The 23763-nt window shown below is 27.5% G+C and overlaps 2 protein-coding genes across 5 annotated transcripts in view; one reads left to right on the top strand and one right to left on the bottom strand.

The window, feature by feature from the left end:
- The window catches only part of LOC107454550 (Exchange factor for Arf 6), a 104390-nt gene extending 83176 nt beyond the window's left edge, over nucleotides 1-21214 (bottom strand). The window contains exon 1 of one of the 3 annotated variants that reach the window (XM_043051857.3): nucleotides 20983-21214. The gene's annotated coding sequence lies outside the window, so the exon portion shown is untranslated. Of the gene's footprint in view, nucleotides 1-5884; nucleotides 6242-20982 lie in introns of those variants that run through there. The other 2 variants (XM_071183713.2, XM_071183712.2) reach the window with 2 other exon arrangements.
- A 183-nt stretch (nucleotides 21215-21397) lies between these two features.
- LOC107454553 (glyoxylate reductase/hydroxypyruvate reductase) overlaps nucleotides 21398-23763 on the top strand; it is a 32063-nt gene continuing 29697 nt past the window's right edge. Inside the window, exon 1 of one of the 2 annotated variants that reach the window (XM_043051855.3) lies at nucleotides 21398-21559. Coding sequence is in view for 1 of the 2 variants with exons in the window: in XM_043051854.3 (XP_042907788.2) it covers nucleotides 21533-21588 (56 nt within the window). In the remaining variant the exon portion in view is untranslated. Of the gene's footprint in view, nucleotides 21589-23763 lie in introns of both variants that reach the window. The other variant, XM_043051854.3, reaches the window with a different exon arrangement.

The raw sequence follows: 23763 nt of genomic DNA on the forward strand, positions 1-23763 counted from the left end.
TGAGTTTTAAGTACAAGATTTTGGTTACTATTCAAAATATAAGTGTTTCTTCAAAATTTTAAATTTATTTTTTCTAGAACATATTTAGAAACACTATCCCTTATAAAAAATATACAAATTTTATGTATTAATTAAATTTCACATATGAATATAGGTTTTTGACATTTTCGACATTTTTGACAGTGAGGTTTTTGACGTGACGGTTTAAACCATGGTTTAAACTGTCAAAAACTGTCACATGTCAAAAACCTGCCAACCCTGATTTAAATTGAAGTTTAGTTATAAAATTATAAGAAAATTTAATAATTATGGACAAAGAGCATTATAATACATACACTTCACACAAAGGCACTAGCATACATACGCATCGCATGCAATAAATATATTATCGCTTTGTTACAACTTTATAGTCACTATTCTTTTAAGGGAAAAACTTGTCGCAAATCTATTTTTTTTCTAGTATTAATTAATTATACCACATGAAACAAGTTTCATGAAACAAAGTATTGAAAAATTATATTAAAACTCTTATTTAATTATAAATAAAAAATTATTCCTTGCGATACTTTTTTTAGATTTTAAGTTACAAATTAGGTTCATAACAGATGTTAGATGTGTTTTTAAAAATATGAGTTAAAAAATTTACAACTTTCATAAAAAAAATGCTTTTATTCTTACAAAACCTCCAATCTAAACCATAAATAGATAAGCATTTTTAAAAGTTTTGTTTAGTGCAGTATAGCCCCATCCAATCGGTGTTTTCTTTAATAACAACAAACCAACACAGAAATATTCAAACAGTATGAGGTATACATCAGGCTGACTTAACTTCATCACCACTGTGGGGACATAACTTTTTCTTTATAGTATAGATAATAAATTTTTTGGACTAGCAAGAAAACTTTTTTTTAAACGAAGCTAAAAATACCATAAACGAACCATAATTCTTTTAACGGCTGAAAATTCCCTAAATACGATTTAAAATAAATCTAAATATTACTTCCGTCATGGCACTGTGCATATCAAAGATTCTTAAGACATAAAAAGACTTTCTCTTTCGAACAACTTAAACCGCCTCGCAAGCAAACTAATTTCAAGCGTCTGCATCTTGGTCATCCAAAGCACGACTCAATAATAAGAGAAAATTAAAACTTTATGCACACGAAAGAAACATATTTTTATCACCAGGATGTACTTAATTGATTCTGGCTCATCAGAAACGAAAAAAGTACTTTACAAAGTCATTTGGAACAAACTCAGTTCTAAGCTAGTCCGAAATGGCGCGATGGAACTTAATTGCTACTCGGCGTACATTTTAATCAACAGCAATTACGCATGTAAGCAGGTAAATCCTTAAATTTATTGGAATTCTAGGCATATGCTGTGAGGAATTATCTTCGCAGAGGCGTATCGAACAAAAATTCTATCGTCTTGACACATGCGGGACATGTTGAATTGGAAATGAGCCATAAAATGACGCCCCCCACTCCCTCATTTCCAAGAGCATTCATTACGTTGGGAAACATCAATATTAACCTAATTTTAAAAATGGATTGCAGCAAGTAAAGGTGAACACTTCATAAAGTGATTTTTCATAAGTAGTTAATAAAAAAAGTAAAGGACTATAATAAATTCAAACACAAAATTGCAGGCGATGAGCGCAGTTAAAAGATAAGCATTTAATTAATGAATTATGTATTAGTTTTTAGCAGTAGGCAAAAATGTTTAACTTTTATCAATTCCTACACATCTATAATTTTCAATTTTTTTTAAAAAAAACCCATTAACATCTCATCATAGAATTAAAAAAATATTTAATAACTTAAAAAAACAATATTAAAAAGTATATAAAAGCATTTTAAAGAAAAAATATTTTAAAACTATTATTCTTCTGATTTTACGTTAACTAAGATATAAAAATATTAAAAGTATCAATGCTAGTTTTGATAAAAAAGACTCACTCTCTTTTTATTTGATGTTTTAACTAGTTAATTATTTTGTTCAATTATTAATCTAACATGAAGCACATTGCTCACACATGTATCTTAATCATAACCATGTATCTTTGCCATTGTCTACAATGGATTACACAGGGACAACCAAACAATAGGAGAGCAACAGTTTTGAGTTAAAAAAACTACTATGATTCTGTTTCTCAAATAGAGTGACAAAATTTGTTAAAGTTATACAACGTTAAACTTATACAGTATACTTTCGATATCTCAAATTTGAAAGAATGCTTAAAAAAATTCGAGATAGCAAGTCTTCGAGATAACAAATTCAGAACTAAATATGTTCAAAAAAGTAGAAAAGTATATTCAAAAATATTACTCCAAAAACAGGAGTCATGAAACATAATTACTTATAAATATGCATGTAATGATAGTTGACTATAAGTCTAAATACAACAATGATAATTTTATTTTTAAAAGTACGACAAAAATAAATACGCATTAAATAGAAAAGAACTGGCTTACAACAAACTTACAATGTGATTTTTAATAAAAAATTAATTTTCTATTTCGTGAAAAATTCGACATAACAAGGTTTTGTAACGAAACTCTTTGTCAAAGGAATTTAAATTAACATTAGGCGGATATATAATGCAAAGGGGAAAATTATTTTTTTAGCAAAACAAGGTTTTTGAGGTATCGAAGTTCAAGATATCGAGAGTATATTGTATTATTAATCGACTAAACAACTGTACTAATCGTAAATAACCAAAAATCAAATTTGTTGGAAGTCATTTATACATTATTTATTTCTAAAACTAGATTTATTAAACTATTATTCATTAAATTAGATTTATCAAACCATTAAAATATTACTATTACATTATAAAAATAAGTATATTGTTTAAATTTTAAGAAGGATTATCACTCACTCTGATCGAGAAATACTGAAATATTCCACAATCTATGCAAAGTATCCAAAAAAGGCTTAACTATTACACAAGTGTCAACATACGATAAAAACGTTAACATACGATAGTTTTAAGAAAATTTCTCATAAAATTCACCAAGTTTAAATTTTTGTTTAAAAATTTTGTAATTAAAACATTAACCTAACTACGTGCTTGTCAAGAAAAAAATGACAAACAGGGCTTTTTTTTTTTTGGTTCACTAAAAAATGTTTAGTAAAAACAGCATTCAACATCACTCATAACAATTGAAGTGAAAAAGTTATGTTTCAATCATGAAAATTTTTTCATTAATTTTTTTCAGGGCTTAAAAATTGAACTTCAACTAATCATGCAGACAGAGGAGGAAAAAAACTGCATTGCAAATTTATTTTAGAAAATCGCAAAATTATTACTTTAAAAATGCGAACAATAATGAAATTATTTTCAAATTTTTTCATTAAACATTAGAGACTTAATGCAAATACAAATAATTCGATTTCTCTCAATCCTTAAAAAACAATAAGAACCTGTAATTTATTGATTAACATCCCAGACAAAACAAATAATGCAGGAAACGTAAGTAAATATAAAAGCACAAACGTTTTCCTATTTTACTCAATATAAATTAAAACATCCATCCACTTCTCTGTAATAAAGCGTCAGAAATGAGCTTAAAACGAAGCAAAATAATTTATTTTAGGAATGTTGAATGCATTCTACAAAACTTTGTGTGAGAAATGTTTAATGTATTCAGCAAAAATTTGTTCCAGGAATTTAAAAAAAATAATATTTAAAAAAATTATTATTTTACAAAAATTTTATTTCTCCAAAACACATTATAGAAACATTTAAATGTGCTATTCACAAAAAACTGTGATAATTTCTAGAAGATAAAAATATTTTTTAAACTTAAATGAAACTTTTTTGTTATGCGAAGAACATGATTTTGAAATATGTTGGTTACTAAGTCAAGAAAATTACTTCAATAGGGTGTACAATCTTTTTTAACCCAAAAAACGAGAAAAAAATACATCAAATTATAACATTCAGAGAAAAAGCCTATCAGTATTAAAAAAATTATTTTTCTTATTATGGTGCACAATTTAACACAAAACTGAAATATGAACTTGCCAACTTATGATAAAAATGTCAAACAACTTTAAAACTTAATAAATCAAAAAAATTAGCTACAATGAATTTTAAAGAGGGTTGAAAACGAGGACTAACAAGAGGAATAAAAAACAAAGGTTATTATTGAAAATTAATTAAGTATTGCATAAAAAGCTGCGGTAAAGATAAGTTTCTGTTCGTATAACCTAAAGACAGTGCTGTTAACGTTGCATGAACAGATTGATCATAGACAAATTTTTTTAAAAAGTAGTTTTAGATTGAAGAGTTCAAAAATAATATCTGAATTCTCATAAAAGAAAAAATTATGAATAGTATTAAGAGAAGATCGTTTGCCGGGTTCAACACATTTAGGAATTTCTTGAAGAAAAAAAAAGGTTTAATAAATATGGGTAAAGAAATAAATTTAAATATTCATAAAATAATATAAGCATAGCGATACAGTTTACGGTACATACCGTGACCGAAAAGTTACAAGAACAGAAAAATCAGTGTAAAATTTTATTGAAAAAACATTTTAGTTTAAAGTGCTTAATATTATTTTAAGATTCCAAAACTGTTTAAGAAATTTCATTAAAAAAAAAGAAAATTTTGCACCTCGTTAGATCTGTTTCCGAATTTAACATATCTTAAGATTGCTAAGAACATACAGGTTAAAATATTGTAGGTTAAACAGATAAATCAATACATTAACTATAAACATTGACTCAAAACTTTTACAATCAGTGATAACTAAAAATAGTTTTAAAATTGAGTACAATTAAAAGATAAACTTACTGCTTAATTTTGAGTCATATGATGTAAACTTACAAGAATGAGTACCAATTTTCAAAAAATAAAAAAAAATCATAAATGACAATTCTTTAAATTGAACAAAAATTTAATAAGTAAAAAAATTAACTGAATTTACGAAATTTTGAAGTTTATGTAAGTAACTTTATTTCGGCCAATACAACTGGAGTAGTAAAATTAATGTTCATAAAATTAAAGAAGAATTCTACAGCACTTAAATTAACAAATTCCCCTTCCATCCATTTCTATGGAGAAAAAAAATCTGTCAAAAATATGATCAATTAAAAAAAACTATGTAATTAATAATTTTCCCTTCACCTTATAAAAATTTTTTTAATGTGAGTCACTTTGTAAGAAAAAATTAGTTAATATAATGATTTTTAGTTTTATATAAAATCAAATAAAAAGGAACATTTCCGGTGATAGATTTATACAGTTTTAAAACTCATATTTTAACAGTCAATCAATTATTTTATTAATAAAAATCAATTAGAATTTTCGGTTTGAGAAATTGGTACAAATATTTCTCATTATTTTGATATTTATTAATAGTTTGAATTGGAGGAAAACTAATGTAAAAGGATTTTATACATCATGAAAAACTTCAAATCTGATAAAAAAATAAATTCAGATAAAAATGCGTGGCTAATCTATGATAAATACTGTGTTTGAATCACACAATTATAAATACTGTGTAATTTGTAACATCAAAAGATTCAAACCTAGTGTAAATAAATCCCGGAAATAATGAGGTTTTAAGGATCCAAAGCGTTATGTAAAGTTTATTTTAACATTTCGAATTCGATTGTAAGGTCAAGAACTTCCATATTTAACAGAAATATTCCAGAAAATTAATTAAGATTCTAACATCCCAATTGTTATGAAAAATCCATTTTAATTGAAGACTTTTATAAAAAAAATGCAAATTAACATTAAAATGTTTACTAAACAGTCATAAAATAACGTGACATTCACAATGTCAGACACATAAACAAAGCCGATTCCGTGACCTAATTGAGAATGAACTTACTCACAATTAAATACGAAACAATCATAACTTACCCTACATCGAGTGAGTAACATTGCAACCCTCCGGAGAAGTATGCTGTAAATATTGTTTCACCGCTAGAAATGTTACAACACGGAGAAAACAACTTCTTCAAAGAGAACTATGAAATCGCTGATTCCGGAATAAAACCTTCGCATTGCTTGACAGAGAGGCATAAAGAAACAAAAACAGGAAATATTTCTTCTTTTAAAAGATCCGGGATTAAGAGGAATTGAAGAGCAGAATCGCTCCAGAGAAAGTAGATTTTAAAGAAGAAAGAGAAGAGGAAGAGAAATGAACAAATTAACTGGTTAAGAAACGTGGGAGATGGATTGAACATCCGTAGGCGGATAATGTTCACTCACTTCGGGAAAAAACGTAGGCTTCGGATCGGAATGCACTATCGCCATCTATCGATTAGTTATGGAGGTACTACAATCAGACTCCCTTTGAAGATCATGCCGAAGCACAAAGAAAAGGGGTTGAACTTTTCTCTAATATAGTTCGAAAAAAATGTCTGGGCATTTATTGAACAATGAGATGAATTTAAGAACTTAGAGCGTTTTGTCAAACACTGAAGAGGTCATAAAATTTCGTGAAAGCAGTAAAACAAGGCAGTATCCGGTCTCATTAGTGATGATTAATCTTTGCGGCTAATAAGCAGTATACAACACATCGAGAATTAAATACCAATAGTTCAATATAACAAAAAAGATTTAGAGGACTAAAATGGCTAAAAAATAAATCATTGTAATTGTTATAAAATATAGGAGTGTGTGAAATCTCCAAATATAATTTTGTATTCTATATGGAATATATGGAGAATATAAAAAGATAAATTTTTAAAAAAAAAAAACATTCTAGTTAATGCGATGGGAAGACACCAAATTATTATTTCAAACATTATTTCAAACACTAACGCAAATGCTATTAATTATTAAATGAACATGTATGGTATACATGTTATTTAATATGAGCCTATGTTATGAGTATGAGTTTAGCTCATTTTACGGAAGTATGCTGTAATAGTAGTGTAAAGTTATGTAAACATGATAGAGGAAAAGAAAGCTTACTTTCACTGAAATAAATTCGTTTTTTTTTTTTTTTTTTTTTTTTTTTTGCGTTTTTTTTTTTTTTTTTTTTTTCACAACTGGAGTTTGAATTACATAACACATGGACTAATGCAAAACTTCTAAAACCCGTAAACTAAAAATTATTTGAAAGTTTTATTGAAATTATTTTTAATTGTCTTTAGTTTTTTTTTTTTTAATTTGTGGAATTAAGAAAAGAAATTGAATCGAAAAAAATTAACCCCTTGCGTAATAGACTAAGTTTACTTTCATCATACTTTTTATTTTAATTCGAGCATACTTTTTCATTCATCATATCAAAAAGAGTTTCATAAAACAAAATTTTGTTATCAATTGCAATCATAAAAAAATAAAGTTAACTTACTTTTCCAGAAAATTGTAGCAAAATGTTACAATATTATCCGTCTATTTATTTATTTGTACCATATTATAAACATTATTTTTAAGTCAAAAAGAACAGAATTTGCCGAATTTTTATTTAAGGTCATATACATCGAATAAAAATGAAAATGAATAAAAATATAAACCCTGAGAACATTTTGAAAAGAAAATTGAAAACTGAGATAAAAAAAAAGTTTAATTTTATATTATTGTTATTATAACGAAATTAACGAATAGATAAAACATATTATGGCGTAGAGAAATTTTTTTAAGTGGAATGTTCGAAACGATAAATAAAAAAATTACAAAACATTTTAGCTAATGTGATGACGTGGATTAATGTCATATCCTTCCTGCAACTATTTGTGAAATTATTTCTTTTCCTACTTTCTTATTACTACTTTTTTTACTTTCTTTTCCTACTTCTATTACTAATGAACAGATAATAAAGAAAATACATTGAATAAATTTTCTGAATAAGCTAAGATATTCATGGATAGTTTTATTGGCTTACTTACAAAAATAATGCATGATTATTCTTAAACTTATTTGTAAAGAAAAATGTTAAAACATTATTTATCGTAATGATATGTTTCTAGCAATTTTCGTCTCTTGCTGTTAAACAATAATAATCGCTTAAATGTTTTATAAAAGAATGACCAAATGTAGATAGCAATTCGTTTTATTTTCCCCGATATTGTTGTGTGGCAAGCTCAGGAAAATAAGCAAACAAATGTAAGAATTAAATATAACTAATTTTCAATATCGCTAAATTAAGATAAAAACAACATTTCTCTAAGGTTCTACAACAAATGAACAAATTCGATCAACCGTTTCTTTTATTTATTGATTTTTATCAGAGTTGACACACTTCATTCGAGTAAAAATAATTTTAAATTAAAATCTGCAATTTTGATTCGATTACACTTAAATAGCAATATTCGAATACTGAAAAATAAAATGAAGTCATTTTTCCCTTCTGAACGTTGTTGCACTGAGGTTAAGTAAAAATGATCAAAAAAAATAAATTAAGACTTTATTCAGTTTAATTATTTTTTTCGTTCTCTTAATTAACGAGACTGAAGAACTATTTCGTTAAACAAAATACCTATTCAATTAAATTTTTAAATTTTTTTAAACCAAATTTAAAATTTTAGCAAAAAATTTTAAATCAAACACACTTTTTTTAGTAAAAGGAAAAAATACCAGTGAAAATAAAAACTTAACAAACTGATCAAGAAATGTAATTTTTTGCATTAATAATCGAATGTTTCCTCTATATGGCAGCGATATTGATGAGGCAATTACATATTTGACATGTGTTATATAGTTTATGTTTACATATATTATATTACATTATATTATATTACAAAGTATACATCTAAATATTTCCGAAGCATATTTAACATAAAGTTTTAAATCATAATTTATATTATAAAAAAGAAAACTTCTATTTATTTTGAAAAAAAAAGTGCTTTAAAAAGTTTAAGAAGTACCAAGATCACTGGCGTTTAAAACATGCATATAAAGTAAGCAAATCAATAAATATTTGTAAGCCATTTAGTATTTTTAAAATGAATTTACAATATATATTGCTTCTATCGACAATTAGAGGGAAATATCGATTACCTACCTCTAATGAATAAAATAAATAATAATAATAAATAAGTGCATTTAGAAATAATTCCGAAAATATCCATTTTCTGCCGTCGATAGCAACAACTTCACAGGAGGTAATGATTCACAGTTTGAACTGTACCAAATTAATTAATTTTCTTGAACAAAATAAATCATTAATGGAAAGAACTATTGCTAACTTGATCAAAACGGATATATAAGTATACACTATCCAGAGATAATTATTGTTAGAATATAGTTGGTTGTCAATTAGAATAGTTTAAAAATAGTAATTTATTGTATTTAAATTTCTAAAGGAAATTTCTTAACCATCTACTAAGCATTTTATTATTACAATAAAAATATAAAAAAACATTGCATAAGAATTGAAATAGAAAAAAATAATTTTGAACTCTCACATAAAAAATTATTTTAGGCTTTTATTTAGGTTTATTATTATTATTTTATTAAAAATTATTATTACATTATTGTTATCATTGCATTAAAAATTATTATTAAATTATTTTAGGTTTATTATTTAAGATAACAGTTGGACCACAAACTACGGGCGTGTTTTTTCTTTCTGACTAAAGTCATACAAATTTTTTCTAAGAAGTAATTTTCTATAATCACAGTCGCGTTGAACAGCGATTCATGCCGAAGCTTCTGGCTAATAATATTAAATACAATAGCCTTGTAATTTTGAATCCAAACCCAGAAGAAAGGCGAGTCTCACTCTTCGATGAAGGAGTGAGACTCGTATTTACGTTATATGGTGATGTAAAATTAAGAAGCCTGCATGATCCGCCCACAAGTGAGAAATATTTTTAAGCCTGTCAATTTCGGTGACTTAGTTTCGGTGACTACTTCTTCATCGGCGCTAAATTTCTTTCCAGCGAGCATTCTCTTGAGGTCTGAGAACAGAAAAAAGTCGCTGGGGACCAGATCTGGAGAATATCGTGGATGCGGAAGCAGTTCGAAGAAAAATTTATATAATTTTGCCATCGTTTTTATTGACTTGTGACACCGTGCATTGTCTTGATGAAACAGCACTTTCTTCTTCAAATGGGGCCGTTTTTCTGCGATTTCGTAGTTCAAACGCTCCAATAACGATATGTAATAGTCGATGTTGATGGTTGTTCTTTTTTCAAGATAGTCAATGAATATTAAACCATAAGCATTCCAAAATACCGATGCCATAACTTTGCCTGCTGACTTTTGCATCCTTCCAAGCTTTGGAGTTGGTTCTTCTCGTGCAGTTCACTCGCTGTCGGTCGATTGGACTCCGATGTGAAATTATGGAGCCATGTTTCACTATTGTCATATATCGACACATAAATTCAGATTTATTACGATTAAACAGCTTCAAACACAGCTCAGAATCATCAATTCGTTGTTTTTTTCGGTCAATTGTGAGCTCATGCGGCACCCACTTTGCCTAGAGCTTTTCATACCCAAGTATTCATTCGCGATATGTCTAACACTTTCCTTTGATGTCTTTAGAGTCTCAGATATTTTGATCAACTTCACTTTACGGTAATCTAAAATTATTTTGTGGACTTTTTTGATATTTTCGTCGCTAACAGCCAAGCCTCTTTGGGGCGTCCACGGTGCGCATCTTCGTCGGTGTTCATTTCGCCTCGTTTAAACTTAGCAAACCACTTCTCAATGGTTGATTTTCCTGGTACAGAGTTCGAATAATGTTTCTCAAGAAAAGTCTTGGCTTCAAGAGTATTTTTTTTCGCTAGAAAGCAATGCTTTATAAACACGCGAAATTCCTTTTTATCCATTGTTTTTAAACTAACAAAAGTTGCTTCACTAAAAATACTATATCTCACAAACTGTTAGTCCGACAGCTGTCAAATTTATACACGTGTCTTTTGAAGGTTAGAACTAACTAAAAATCATATGTTTTTAATAATAGTTGTTCCATCTACGTGTCAGCCTACGAACTTTTCAGCCCAACTGTTACGTTATGATATTAATTTAATTTCTTTTAAAGGTATATTTATTCCATGAGTAGATAAAATGTTTTTAATTTTAATTTTGCAATTGCTGCTCCATATTTGCTTTAAAATCAGACATTTTTCTCTGAAATTCTTCTAAACCTATTCCAATCATATCCTGATTGTGTTTTAAATTCATTCAGAATTTTTTTTTTTTTAAATTGTAGTAAATCTAAGATAAATTATGCATTTTTTATAAAACTGTGCAGGATTTATGCAAAAATATTATTATATTTCTATTATTATGTTTCTATATTATAAATAAATATTACTTATTATCATAATAATTATTATATTATTTAAAAAGTTGCACAATTAGTTATTCATATACATATGCTGTATTAAATAAATTTATCTCTAAGTTTAGTTCTAAGTAGTTCGAAATTATTATTCTTAACGTTTCCATGGTTAAAGCTGTTGCTTTTAACTGTTTCGAAAGTGAAAGTCACTGCTCCAAATTGTTTCTAACATAAAAACACATCATTAGAGTATTTAACAATTTTATATCCCATTTATATTATTTTTTCGGTCTGGCTGAAATCCGGTAAACCCTGGATTCTTACGCTTGCCCACAGGTCAACATGTTTAAATAAAGTTTTTTGGAGTTATTCTTTGACCTAACAGAAGAAGATATTGTAATTATATTTATGTTTTTGCGACTATTGCAATTGAAAAAAAAAATACTTTGATTGGCATTACACGCTTTATATTTAATAAAACGATTTACGAACATTTTGAGATAAAAACTGAGAATTTCCTACCTACCTCTCTCTAAAAATTGATATCAAGTTATTGGGTTTATAGACATGGATATTAATTGCAATGCAGTCCAGAGAGCAGTGATGATGTATTAAAATTAAAAAGAGCATACAAGAAATCTCCCTTTCTTTTATGTCAAACAAGGGCCCGGTATCGATTCTTTAACTAACACCTCAAGTTATAAAAAAATAAAATAAAAAGAATACAAGCTTCAAAAGAAAAATTACATCCAAATTATTTCGCAATTTTAAAATAAAAACCTCATGCAAGATGTGATTTAAAGTGTTTAATGATCAATGAAAACAGATATCTATTATCTATAGTATATTTTAACAGACAAAATATATAGATACCTCTGTTGTAATAAGATTTATTTTAAAAGAATATTCTTCTTGAAGAACTAAGTAAAGCTGTCAAGTTGTGTAAACGTCTATCGTCTGCCGTACTTTAATAGAAATTTATTAGATTTTAAAGCCTCGTTCCTCTGTTGACTGAATAGAATGAATTGTTTTTCCTCTCTTTCAATGTTCTCAACTCTTTTTCATGGGAGTTTGCAAAAGATATTAAACTTTGTCCTGGCGGTACTATATAATCATCAATACTTTTCCTAAAGCCATTGAAAACTTTTTTAAGCGCAAATTTAAAAGAAATTATAAATTAACATTTTTAAAATCGTCTTAAAATAACATTTTTAAAACCGTTTCAAACGAAAATGTATTTTAATTTCAATTTCTTCAAAAAAAAATTCACACAGCTAAAAGTAAACGTTTGATACAACATAATTAGTTTCAATCATTTTTAACTAACAAAGTTCTGTCATAGTTTTCAACTAAATGCGACTTGCATTTAAATTAATTGCAAGTTGTAAAATAATAAAAAAATAAGCTGTGTTTTAAAGTTTGTTTTTCGTTTCCCTTATCTCTTCAACAGTTATTTTTTTTTTTTAAGAGTTAACGATCCTTTGTAATTCAGTCTTGAAATATTGATTTTAGACGTATTAGTTTTTTTTTACCTTAACCTAAAATTTCACTAATTCCAATAATAAAAAGTATTGAAGCCAGAATTAATTATAAATTCATTTATAAAATAAAGCATTATATTTAATAAATATTTTAAGAAAAGCAGTAAATAATAAGTGTTAGTTGAATTTTAAAAATGAGCTCTATCTTACAATGATTGGCTAGAGATGCACCGTTGATTTGCCCCGCAAATGCAATTGTATCAAATTCAAAACACGACTTAAAAAAATGCGTACTCAAAACAAATACAAAATCAAACATTGCTAATAACTATATCTTGTGAAAAAAGAACAAGGAAAACATTTATCTAAACATATATCCCAGTCTAAAAGCTTTTATTCCCAAATACAACAAATATGCAACGATAATTTTATAAATTAACTGTACACATTAACATAGATTAAACATTAAAATCTAGTGCATCTAATTCAAAGGCAAAAAACTTCGAAATGTTTACTTTTTAAAAAAATTAATAAATAAATAAATAAAATGTTCATGAATATTTTGAACAGGGTAATGAAATAAACGAAAAAATCCTAACAACAAAGACAAAACCGAAGAAAATTCTCTTCGAAAAAATTGAAATAGAAACACGCAATTGAATAAAGTCAAGGAACGCCACTTACACTACAGATAAGCATTAATAAAAAAAGGAAATAAAAAAATTGATATCAAATAAATTCTGAAGGGTTCTTAAAATAAGCCTCTAAAATTGGAAAAGTTCATTCCAACACGCCCGGCTAAGATGATTTTTATCGTGGCAGCATTTTGGCAAGGTATTTCATTCGAATCAGCACGTTTCTTTATGAGAGAAAATATCTTTCATAAAAAGAAATTTTTAGTGCTCCAGGCGCGTTTGCGTTCGCGTCAAATTTTTCTACGCACTTATCTGTCGATTACACGGTTATTACGTGTTTGAAGTACAAAGAGGGAGAAAATGCAATTAGTATAAAGACTAATTCGAATTTTAAATTGACAAGCGAAAGGATAAGATGTTATAATAAAGAGAAAATTTTTTTTTAAGAGATTGGAAATTTTCTCGAGCATTTCAAACCTCTCAACATCTACAAATCTGAATATTTACGCCAAGATAATTAAAAGCAAGAATGAAAATATTAAAAGAAAAATAATAACTTTTAGTAAAATGCGCAAAAATATACAGAATACACAGTAGACTTCCGATTATTGAGGTGAAATGCCTCTTCAGATTTAAGAAAATATTGATAAAAAAACTTAAAAATCAATTTATACTGAAGAGAGGGGGGGGGGACATTATGTTTAATGTTATATTTATAATAACAACATGACACAAAAGAGAAAGAAAAAATTTAAATATTGCTTACTTCATAATTCTGAAAGAAGTGCTTGTTCTGCTCTTTTTTTTTGGGGGGGGGGGTGAATATTCGTCCTGGATAATCGACAGTTTAATGTATATGCAATTATCTGCATGTACATAATTTAAATATGCTTTTAAAAAGGGTTGAAATAAAAAATGGCGTATTGTGGAAATAATAAAATAGCCTTTTTAATAACTCTTTGAGATATTTCAATTAAATTAAGCATATCTTGTTAAATTGAACTTTTCAAAATGACTGACAGTAGTGTAGCAGCCTAATGCAGCAATGACACATTGGTTAAGACGCTGAATTGTCATTGAGAAGGACCGGGGTTTTATCCTTGGTAATGGTGGTTCGAAACAAGATCGGTGGGTATAAGCTAATCAGGGAAGTAAAAGTGGCTGATACACAATATTGTTCCCAGGGGTCTGTCCAGACATTTTGTGAAAGGTCCGTTTTTCGTGAAATTGTGAAAAAATTACTAACTTTCTTTCAACCAGGGTCCGCTTTTATGAATTTGTGCAAATAGGGTCCGTTATTGTAAAAAAAAAAACTTTTTCAGGGAGTTTTTAAATTGTAAAGACATACAAGATTATGCTCAACACTGTAAAATTATTATTAAAAAAATTACATTTAATAAACAACAATTACTGCTTCTAAATTAGAGATGCAACATACAAATATTTGGTATTTAACCTATACTGCTGAACGCAGAATATTAATTTCGGACGAATAATGGAAGAATCGTCTGCGGAAGACAAAACTTAAATCGTTCACATCCATCTTTCTTGTTTTTTGCCCTGGAAAGGGTTTATTCGATTAACAAAATAATAATGAAGATAAACAAATTTGTGAAGGGTCTGATTAAAGAAAAAATCATTTTGTGAAGGGTCCGTTTTTAAGTTAAAATATTTTGTGAAGGGTCCGTTTTTAAGTTAAAATATTTTGTGAAGGGTCCGTTTTTATGAAAGGATATTTTATGAAGGGTCCGTTATCTCGTAAATTTTAGATCTTGTTTTCAAAACATCTAAAGGTAGCTATCAATATTTTAATTGTCAATTAAACACCCGTATTAAAAGCATATTTACATTATGTACATGCAGATAATTGCATATACATTAAACTGTCGATTATCCAGGACGAATATTAGTTTATTATAAAGAATAAAATCTTTCGTTTACATTTTTAAAACATTTAAATAAATGTAAACAAATGTAATTAAAACAAATGTGTGATTCATATTAAAAAGTAATATTTTTATGTTAGTGAAATCTTTATTAGCAGAACTTTTAACTCATTCAATGTATTGTAATTACATTAGCCAGCATCTGTTTTTTTTTCATGCACTTTTTAATGATAAAATTAGATTCTATGAAACCGTTAACAAAAATGTTTATGCCATTGCTTAAAATTCAGTGAGAAATTAAAATACGAAGACGGAATAAAAGTGTAAAATAAAAGATATAAGATGAAAAAACAATTTTGTGTATATACATGTGTTTGGAGTTACTGTGAATGATCGAAATCGGTGGTAGTTGACTTCCGGTGAATGTTGACAATCACATACTCGGTTTGGTAAACGTTCGAAATATATACTAGGTCTAGTTAAGTTCCACTACCCGGTAAAACTTACGTCAATGATTTTTTTAAGGTTCAGTGCCACTGCCAGGTATGCATTTAACCGGTTGATGTTTCTCCTAATCTATCCTCAACAGATATTAAAATATGGAATAAATATAATCATATCAAAGAATAAATGGTCATAATGTAATGGCTCTTCGGTGATGTATATACGGTAATTAGTAATTTGACCCAGATAAATCTGGGCCAAATCCCAACGTCCCTGCTATGGAAACCACCAATGTAATCAGCGCAAAAGTCCAGTTAACAATGTTTTTCATACTTCATATAACTTAATAAAATGCCTTATTTGTTGAAGGAGCCATAGTCTCTTGAATTATCCAGCCTTTAAATATAAATGTAAATATATATATATATATATATATATATATATATATATATATATATATATATATATATATATATATATATATATATATATATATAACAAGACCAGAATAGAGGTTCTTAAAATTCTTCTGTGATTTTTTTGATAGCTTTTTATGTAGGTACCTATGTTGAAAAAACTGGCAACCATTTTGACACAATCACTGATACATTCCTAATCCAATACATAGGACAGCTGGTAAAAATGTTATTAAAATTTAAGAAAATATGACTTGCAATACAAAATTTATAGGAAAAAGATAAAAATAAAAGCAATAAATCAGGTAATTTTTTGGCACAAATGCTGACTGGCAAATTATTTATAAATCAATATTGTATCTCAATATTCAAGTCTCTATATTGTATTTTAAATATTCTAATAAAAATACCATATATCCTGGTTTATAAGTTGATGCCCTAATTTTAATTATGAGATAGCAAAATTTCTTTTACATAGTCAACTACTGAAAAAGCAAATATGACAATTTCTATTTTGTTGAAAGTGACAATATGAATTTCTGAATTCTTATGATGAGGGTGAAGACAATTTTTTGTGCGACTCAGCAGATGAGGTTGAGTCAGCATGATGACGCTGCTAACCTTATTAAATCCACACAGATGACATTTTTGAATTTTTAAATTTGTAGCTGTATGGTAAGTATTAAAAGTTTTCCTTGTGTTATATTTTTTGAAAAACTCTGGAAAAAATTATCTTAAATTTTCTTATCCTTAATTTTTTATGAACATACTTTAAAGTAACCTTCTAAAAAAACCTTTATATGAAAAGAAAATATAAAAGAAAATGCAAAAATAATTGTATATATCAGTGCTTGCCGTAAGTGTTTTTAGAAATGTGGCATACCCTGCCTGCCCTTTTACAGAGGCAAATGTGCCCTCTTTGTCCGTTTTATAAAAATGCTGTCCACTTTTTTGTTTGGAAAAAAAAATTCTATTTTTTTATTTTAAGAAAAGAGATAGCAGTAGTAGAAACCAGACTTCAAATTACCATAACTAATGGAAATAATTTTTAGGATCTAGGTCAATATAAAATACTATTGTTTACCATATTTATTTGAGTATTTTGAATTCTGGTTTGAAGGGCCTTAATGTAGCTAGATATAATTAATATATTTAGCAAGATTAGTGTTCTTCACAACTGAAGGTGCCCTTGTTTTTGAAAAAACACCATCTCTGATATAACATATTAAAAAAAAAATTTGAACATGGTAAATTGATACAAAGTTATTCATATCTCTCTTATTGTTTACTAGCCGCCTAAGGCGGCCAGCTGTCCACCACGCTGAAGGTTTTCACAAATAAAGTTTTTTAAAACATAGCAGGAAATCTGAAGATTAGTGGACAATTAAAGTGTTCCTGTCCTGCAATTTTGTCTTCATATCCAGTTCTGCTGCAGATGTGTTATAGCTCTTGAGGATGTTTGAAATTATATAGCTACAACGCTTAAGAATAAAAAAACTAAAATGCCAAATACATGAAAAGAACACGAAAACGAATAAATTTTTTATGGTATCAATTTTTATTTCTATATAATTTTTTATGGTATCAAATTCTATTTCTATATCTGTTACGTCAAGCACTCAGGTATTATAATTTGATCTAGTTGTGCTTGTATAATTTTGATCTAGTTGCGCTTTCTACGTCATTTTGTTAACATCGTTTGGTTTGTTATTTCTAAGTTAACTTTCAAAAAATTGGCTGGCATCAGCATTTTTATTCTTTAAGTTGTTTATTTTTTCTTTTGGAATTCGTTCCTTTTTAGCGAAATGTTTTTCAACCTAATCGAATTCTTTGCCGACTGTTCTCTGTATATATAAAGAAAATAAAGTAAATATTTTTAAAGTGTTGTGAAAAGAATTTTTAGTTGTACAAAGTACTACAATATCGCTACAAAAATTATCGTCTTCGCTTAAGAAAAAAAATAGAGCGTGGAAAGAAGAAGAAAAACTTATTATAACAATTATGAACAGCGACAAATATATCAAAGCGAAGCGTTCTATTTACGTATCGAATATGTTGCCACATTTTTAATACAAAAGTTAAACTTTTCTCCACTTTAATAAATGTAAACTAATGCGAACTTTACAATTAAATTATTAATTCCTTCGTATATTATTGGTTTAAGTTGTCGAAAATTAAAATTTAATTGTAAGGTTCGCATTAGCATACATTTATAAGAGTGGGGAAAAGTATATGCATTTTTTAATAGTTTTTTGAATATGGCTCTTTGAAGACGAAAAAGCAGACGAAAAGCATAGACTTACAAAATGACTGATAACTAAATAACTAATCCAAATTTTTGAAAAAGAAAAAAAATACTTCTTCATTATGTCAAAACACAATTATGTGCCGAGTTTCGTGCCTGGGCGAGGCTTCTGGGGCGATATATTGTGATTACAGACACACACACACACACACAGCCGCTTTTATTATTATGTATAGATAATGCATTGATATTTTACGATCCGTGAACACCTGACTTTATTACTGGTGTATAAGTCGATTTTTGTAAAATTTTGGGGTTTTCAAATGTAGACTTATACACTGCAAGATTTGGTAATAAATAAATGAAAAATTGTCACTTAGTATAGCGCATCTCTAAACTACACTTAAATTTTAATATCATTAGTATTCAGCCAACAATAAAAATTCAATGGTTCAAAATTATCATTTAAGTTTCCATTTAGTGCTTCAAATATATAATATGATAAACAAATGAAAACTATATACATGAAGGCAAAATTTAAGCACATTTTAAAATGCATGTTAACTGTACTAAAATTATGTACCATGCAAAGAGCATATTATGTACATAATTTTAATTTTAAAATATGCTAAATGCATTAAGTTTTTAATTTCAAAGTTTTCTAAACATCACCACATAGTTCCTAAAATCTTCTTCAGGGGACATTCCACTGAAGAAGTGCTGTCTTGCGAACACATATCTTTTATTTTATTGCTTTTTATTACTTTTTTCTGCTTTAATTGCTAGTTTGAATATCTAAATTAAAATAAAGCAAATTTGGTTTTAGCTGCTTTAGGTACTTTTCCATTTTGATTTAATGTTTTAATTATTAATTTACATTTTTGTCTCTTTCTATACTTGTAAATTAGTTTCATTTTCTGATTAGTATAAAAAATAATACTTTCAACAACAAAAAAATATTTTGATTTTGATGCACTTGATTCACAACAATTTTATTATGTACACATTTGATCTTATTGGTTGCTTTTTGACAATATTGCTAAGGGCTTTCCACACGATTTTTGAAAATTCCATTTCTTTTAAGTGATAAAATGGAAAAATAAGCGACTGTTTTACAGGAAGCGTAGACAAATCTTTCAACAAAAAATAAGCACCTTTTGAGTACTTTTTAAGCACCATATACATTAACAAAATGCAGAACAATTTTCAAAGACTTCACATGATCATGATAAAATAACTAGTTTTTGGCAAGGAACTCTTTTCATGATTATATTAGCCAGCATAAAAAGATTGAGATTTTTCGGTTCGATTTCAGAGGGTGGGAAATGAAGCTTGAAATTGAGAATAACTTGCAAAATGCAGCAGAGTTGCACATGAGAGTGCAATAATCTCACCGGACACAGCTCACATGCGAACTCGCAAGTATTTCATCTAAATCTGTACAATGATTGGTGCTTTCATACGCTATGGACCGACAGTACGCCGAAATAAACTGTGATTGAATTAATTGTGAAAGCGCCAAATAGAACAATGTGAAAACCACCCTTTTGCATATTACGTGGTGAAAATTGACATGGTAAAGAAAAAAATCTCATTTTCGAAAAAGGAAAATTAAGCACTTTTTAAAAACACCCCATGAACAAAGTAGCTTTAAGGGCTTTTAAAAAACAAAAATCAGAAATAAGCACTTTTAAGCACTTTTTAAAAACGCTACGCACCATGTTTTAAGTGACAAAGCTGCTAATGACTTGGCAATAATTTACCGCCATCCATGCATAAATCCATAAAGTAATTTGGATCATTTAAACTTAAACAGCATTTAGAAACAAATTAAATATTGTTTTAACTGTAACTCAGTTTTCAGATTTCTTCTTAAATGAATTTTTCTTGGAATTAAATATTTGAAATCTGCCTTTTTTGAACTATATAAAACTAAATTCAATAAGTTTTTTTCCAATAAAGATTGCAATTTAATAATTTATTTGAATGTTTTATTTCATTTCAACATTCTATGTCAATATTTTTGAAAAAGTAATATTTTTGTACTAATTTTTTTGGGAGCAATAGTTCAATGTTAATCAAATTATCTTCATTGCTTTTCTAGATGAAAAAATTGTAAGTTCATTATTAAAACAAAGTAAAAAAAAGTTTTTCACATACATGCAAATATTCTTTTCATGCAAATATTAAACATTTTTTTCAATGTGAAATTTCTTTCAATTCTAAAAAATCTCTGTAGCAAGTATTTTCAATCTGAAGCTGAAATTTAAGTTATTCCAATTTTTAAAACAAAAAATTACGGGAAAAAAATATTTTACTGCTTTATTTTTAAATAAAATAAGTAATGCGTATATATAGGTAAATGTTTTGCACTAAAGATAAAAAAAAAAACTTCAATTATGACATAGGGGATATTTAAACAAGGAACGATAATTCGAAAACTTATTAGCGGAAGCAAATAGCTCACCAATTTTTTAAAAAAAATTTAACTTCCTTACAACCAATGATAAAACAATAACAGATATCATAAAAAATATTAGTCCTAATTATATGATGCATGAAAATGCGAATGAAAAAAACAAAAATGCAGCATAATATAATTAATAAATGCAATTTGAGAGCAACAGCATTTTAAGTTCCCTGAATTAAAAAATTTTTATACTTGTCTTACCTGAAATATCCTTAATTCAAAACACAGCCCTCAACAAATCTTACAAGCCACTGTAATGTTTTCGAATTAACACGCGCATATATACCTTTTTTTAAAAATTTTAATCAAGTTTTAAAATAAATTATATAGCAGCCTACAACATCAGAGCGGATGCGAGAAAATTGAAAAAGCAAAACAAACAAAATTTCGGCAGGAAACGAAACAAGCTATTTTATAGGTGTAGGGCTTTCGAAGTCATAAAGTGATTATACTGAAGAAAAAAAATATTTTTATTATTTATAAAGTAAATTATTCCATATCCCTTTATTTAAAGGAAATAAATTAAGAAAATAATAATCTTATCAATCATTTTTTTATTCTAATGAATACCTTCCTTAACCGAAAAAATTTTTTATTCTCTGATAGAATCAGTTTTGGACAGAAGTAAGTTGACGGCAGCGTACTTTTCGGCTGCTGTTGAAATCTTGAATGTTCGCCGGTTATCGGTATCAGTATCCCATACTCCCCATGGTCCAGTATCTTAAATCATACTGATAAAACGTAAACATTTATGTGGATCAAGAAGGGGATAAAACAAGTAAACTTTTTCTTCATTAATAAAATAAAGTATGTTTCACATTTCAAATAGCTTGTTTTCGTACGTTGATTAAAATGTTAAGTTTTCCTAGAAAATCTAACTCTTGTGATTCTTCATAATAAAATAAATGGGGAGAAAAATGTTATGTTTATATAATTTACTTAGCATTCAAACTGTTATGATGCATGCCCAAAGTGATCGTTTTAGTTTCACTGCAGGGAACTTACTGGAAGGGTATAACTAGTAGCCACCTGTATACAAACAACTACATATCTCTTTAACAATCCTTTAATGTTTCTATTGCAGTTGGCTTGAACAGATCAGTTTTCCTAGATTGGGTGACTTTAAAATGGCTTCACTATTAATTTCCAACTGGGACTACTCTATTTTTGAAAACTTCAAATCCTAAAATAATTAGTTTCGTTCTGTTATATTTTCACTAGTGACTTGTGTAGTAATTAATTCACAAAAAAATTTGCTAAATTAGATTAAAATGGGATTTAGAATCTCTCTTTGAACAGAAAAATTCATTTATCTCGCTTTATCATCTTATCACGAGTGATTATACCTATATTTTGGTATTAAAGATGAAAGTGCATCATCAGAGGTCTGTGTAGATTTTTCTTAGAGGTACCTATTTTGTGAAAATTTAGACATAATTTGTGAAGGTACCACTAAACGGCAGTAAATTTGGCTTGACCCCTGATCATGGAAATTCGTTTAAGAAAATTGGGATATTTCTGTATCATTATCTGTTGCGTCGAAGCGCTAATTGATTTTTAAAGAAAAGGAAGAAAAAAAATCTGCATGTTGCCCAAATGAACGAACATTTGTAATTTGTACAAAATGTTCGAATTTGCTACTTTTATACATTGTCGTCTGGCAACACTGAAACAGATACTGACGTGGAACTATCCCTTTTAGCACAATATACAGTTTACCTAGGGTGATAAATCTCATGATTTTTTTTACAAAGATAAAAAAAAGGGGATTAATTTGATTTATATCACATTTTTTATTAATTTAAATAAGACTTTATTTTTTATTTACCCTCCAAATTATCTGATAAAATAGATTAATAGTACTTAATATTTGTTAAAAACAATATTAGATATTTCTGACTAAAATTTTTCAAAAATTATTATGTATGGCTGTTTTTATCAAAGACTCCATCGTCATTTGAAATTAGGCTTTTTTGTGAGTTATATGCAATTTTCTTAACTGTTGTGAATTTGCAACATTAACTCTTGACTGTAAAATCAAGTTTAGCCCATCTATAGCTAGCCCTCTCTATGCTTATTCTGAAAAAGGTTGGAAACATCAACATTGAGAAAAGCCACAGTTTCGTAAAGAGAAAAAGCATTTGTGATCTAATTTTCCAATATTTTTAAACTTCTCTGATACTACATTACCGGGACTCATAAAAATTTGCAAAAACTGAGAATAAGTCAGTGATCTTGATATTTTTCATCTATATGTTTAAAAATATTGCCAAATTAATATTTTTATAATTATTCAATAATTTTTAAAATCTATAAGTTATTTACCCATTCTATAGCCCAGATAATTCTTCACTGCAAGATGATATATAGTTTAAAATTATACATTTCCTTTAAGTGTAATGCACTTTCAATGTGGTGTTTTTATTTTCTTTGGCAAAAGAGCTTTATTCATTACGGCAAAAAGCCATGTTAATTATTACAAGCTAACCATTGAATAAATAAAATCATGGTTATTTTTGTTCAAGTTAAATGTCCTAAAATTATAAAGACAGGAAATCTGTCAGTTAGATATCGAGTAAAGCTTAAAATAATTTAGATCAGAATACTTTTAAGAAAAAAATTTCTTTAGGCAGAACATGTTCTTCTTCAATATTGATAAACACTAACTTTGCATTTAATATGTTTTAAAAACACTTAAAGGATTTAAATAAGCATAAAACCAAGTGGATATAATTAAAATATGTTTATCATGAACATATTTATTTTCATACCTACTGCTAATAGAAAATTATAATTTAACAGTTTAATGTTCCTCTTATCCACATTAAATCTCTAAATTTATTTATTTGTCTAATTTGAACTATAATCATTTATCATTTCATTAGATATATTCATTAGATCATTGAAATCAGACTTTATGAAGAATATATTGATAAAAATATTTTTGACTTAGTGATTTAGATCGAAAAAGCAATAAATTGC

This window comes from Parasteatoda tepidariorum, chromosome 7 (genome assembly GCF_982258835.1).
Source record: "Parasteatoda tepidariorum strain Cologne lab strain chromosome 7, Ptep-v5.0, whole genome shotgun sequence".
Taxonomy (NCBI): domain Eukaryota; kingdom Metazoa; phylum Arthropoda; class Arachnida; order Araneae; family Theridiidae; genus Parasteatoda; species Parasteatoda tepidariorum.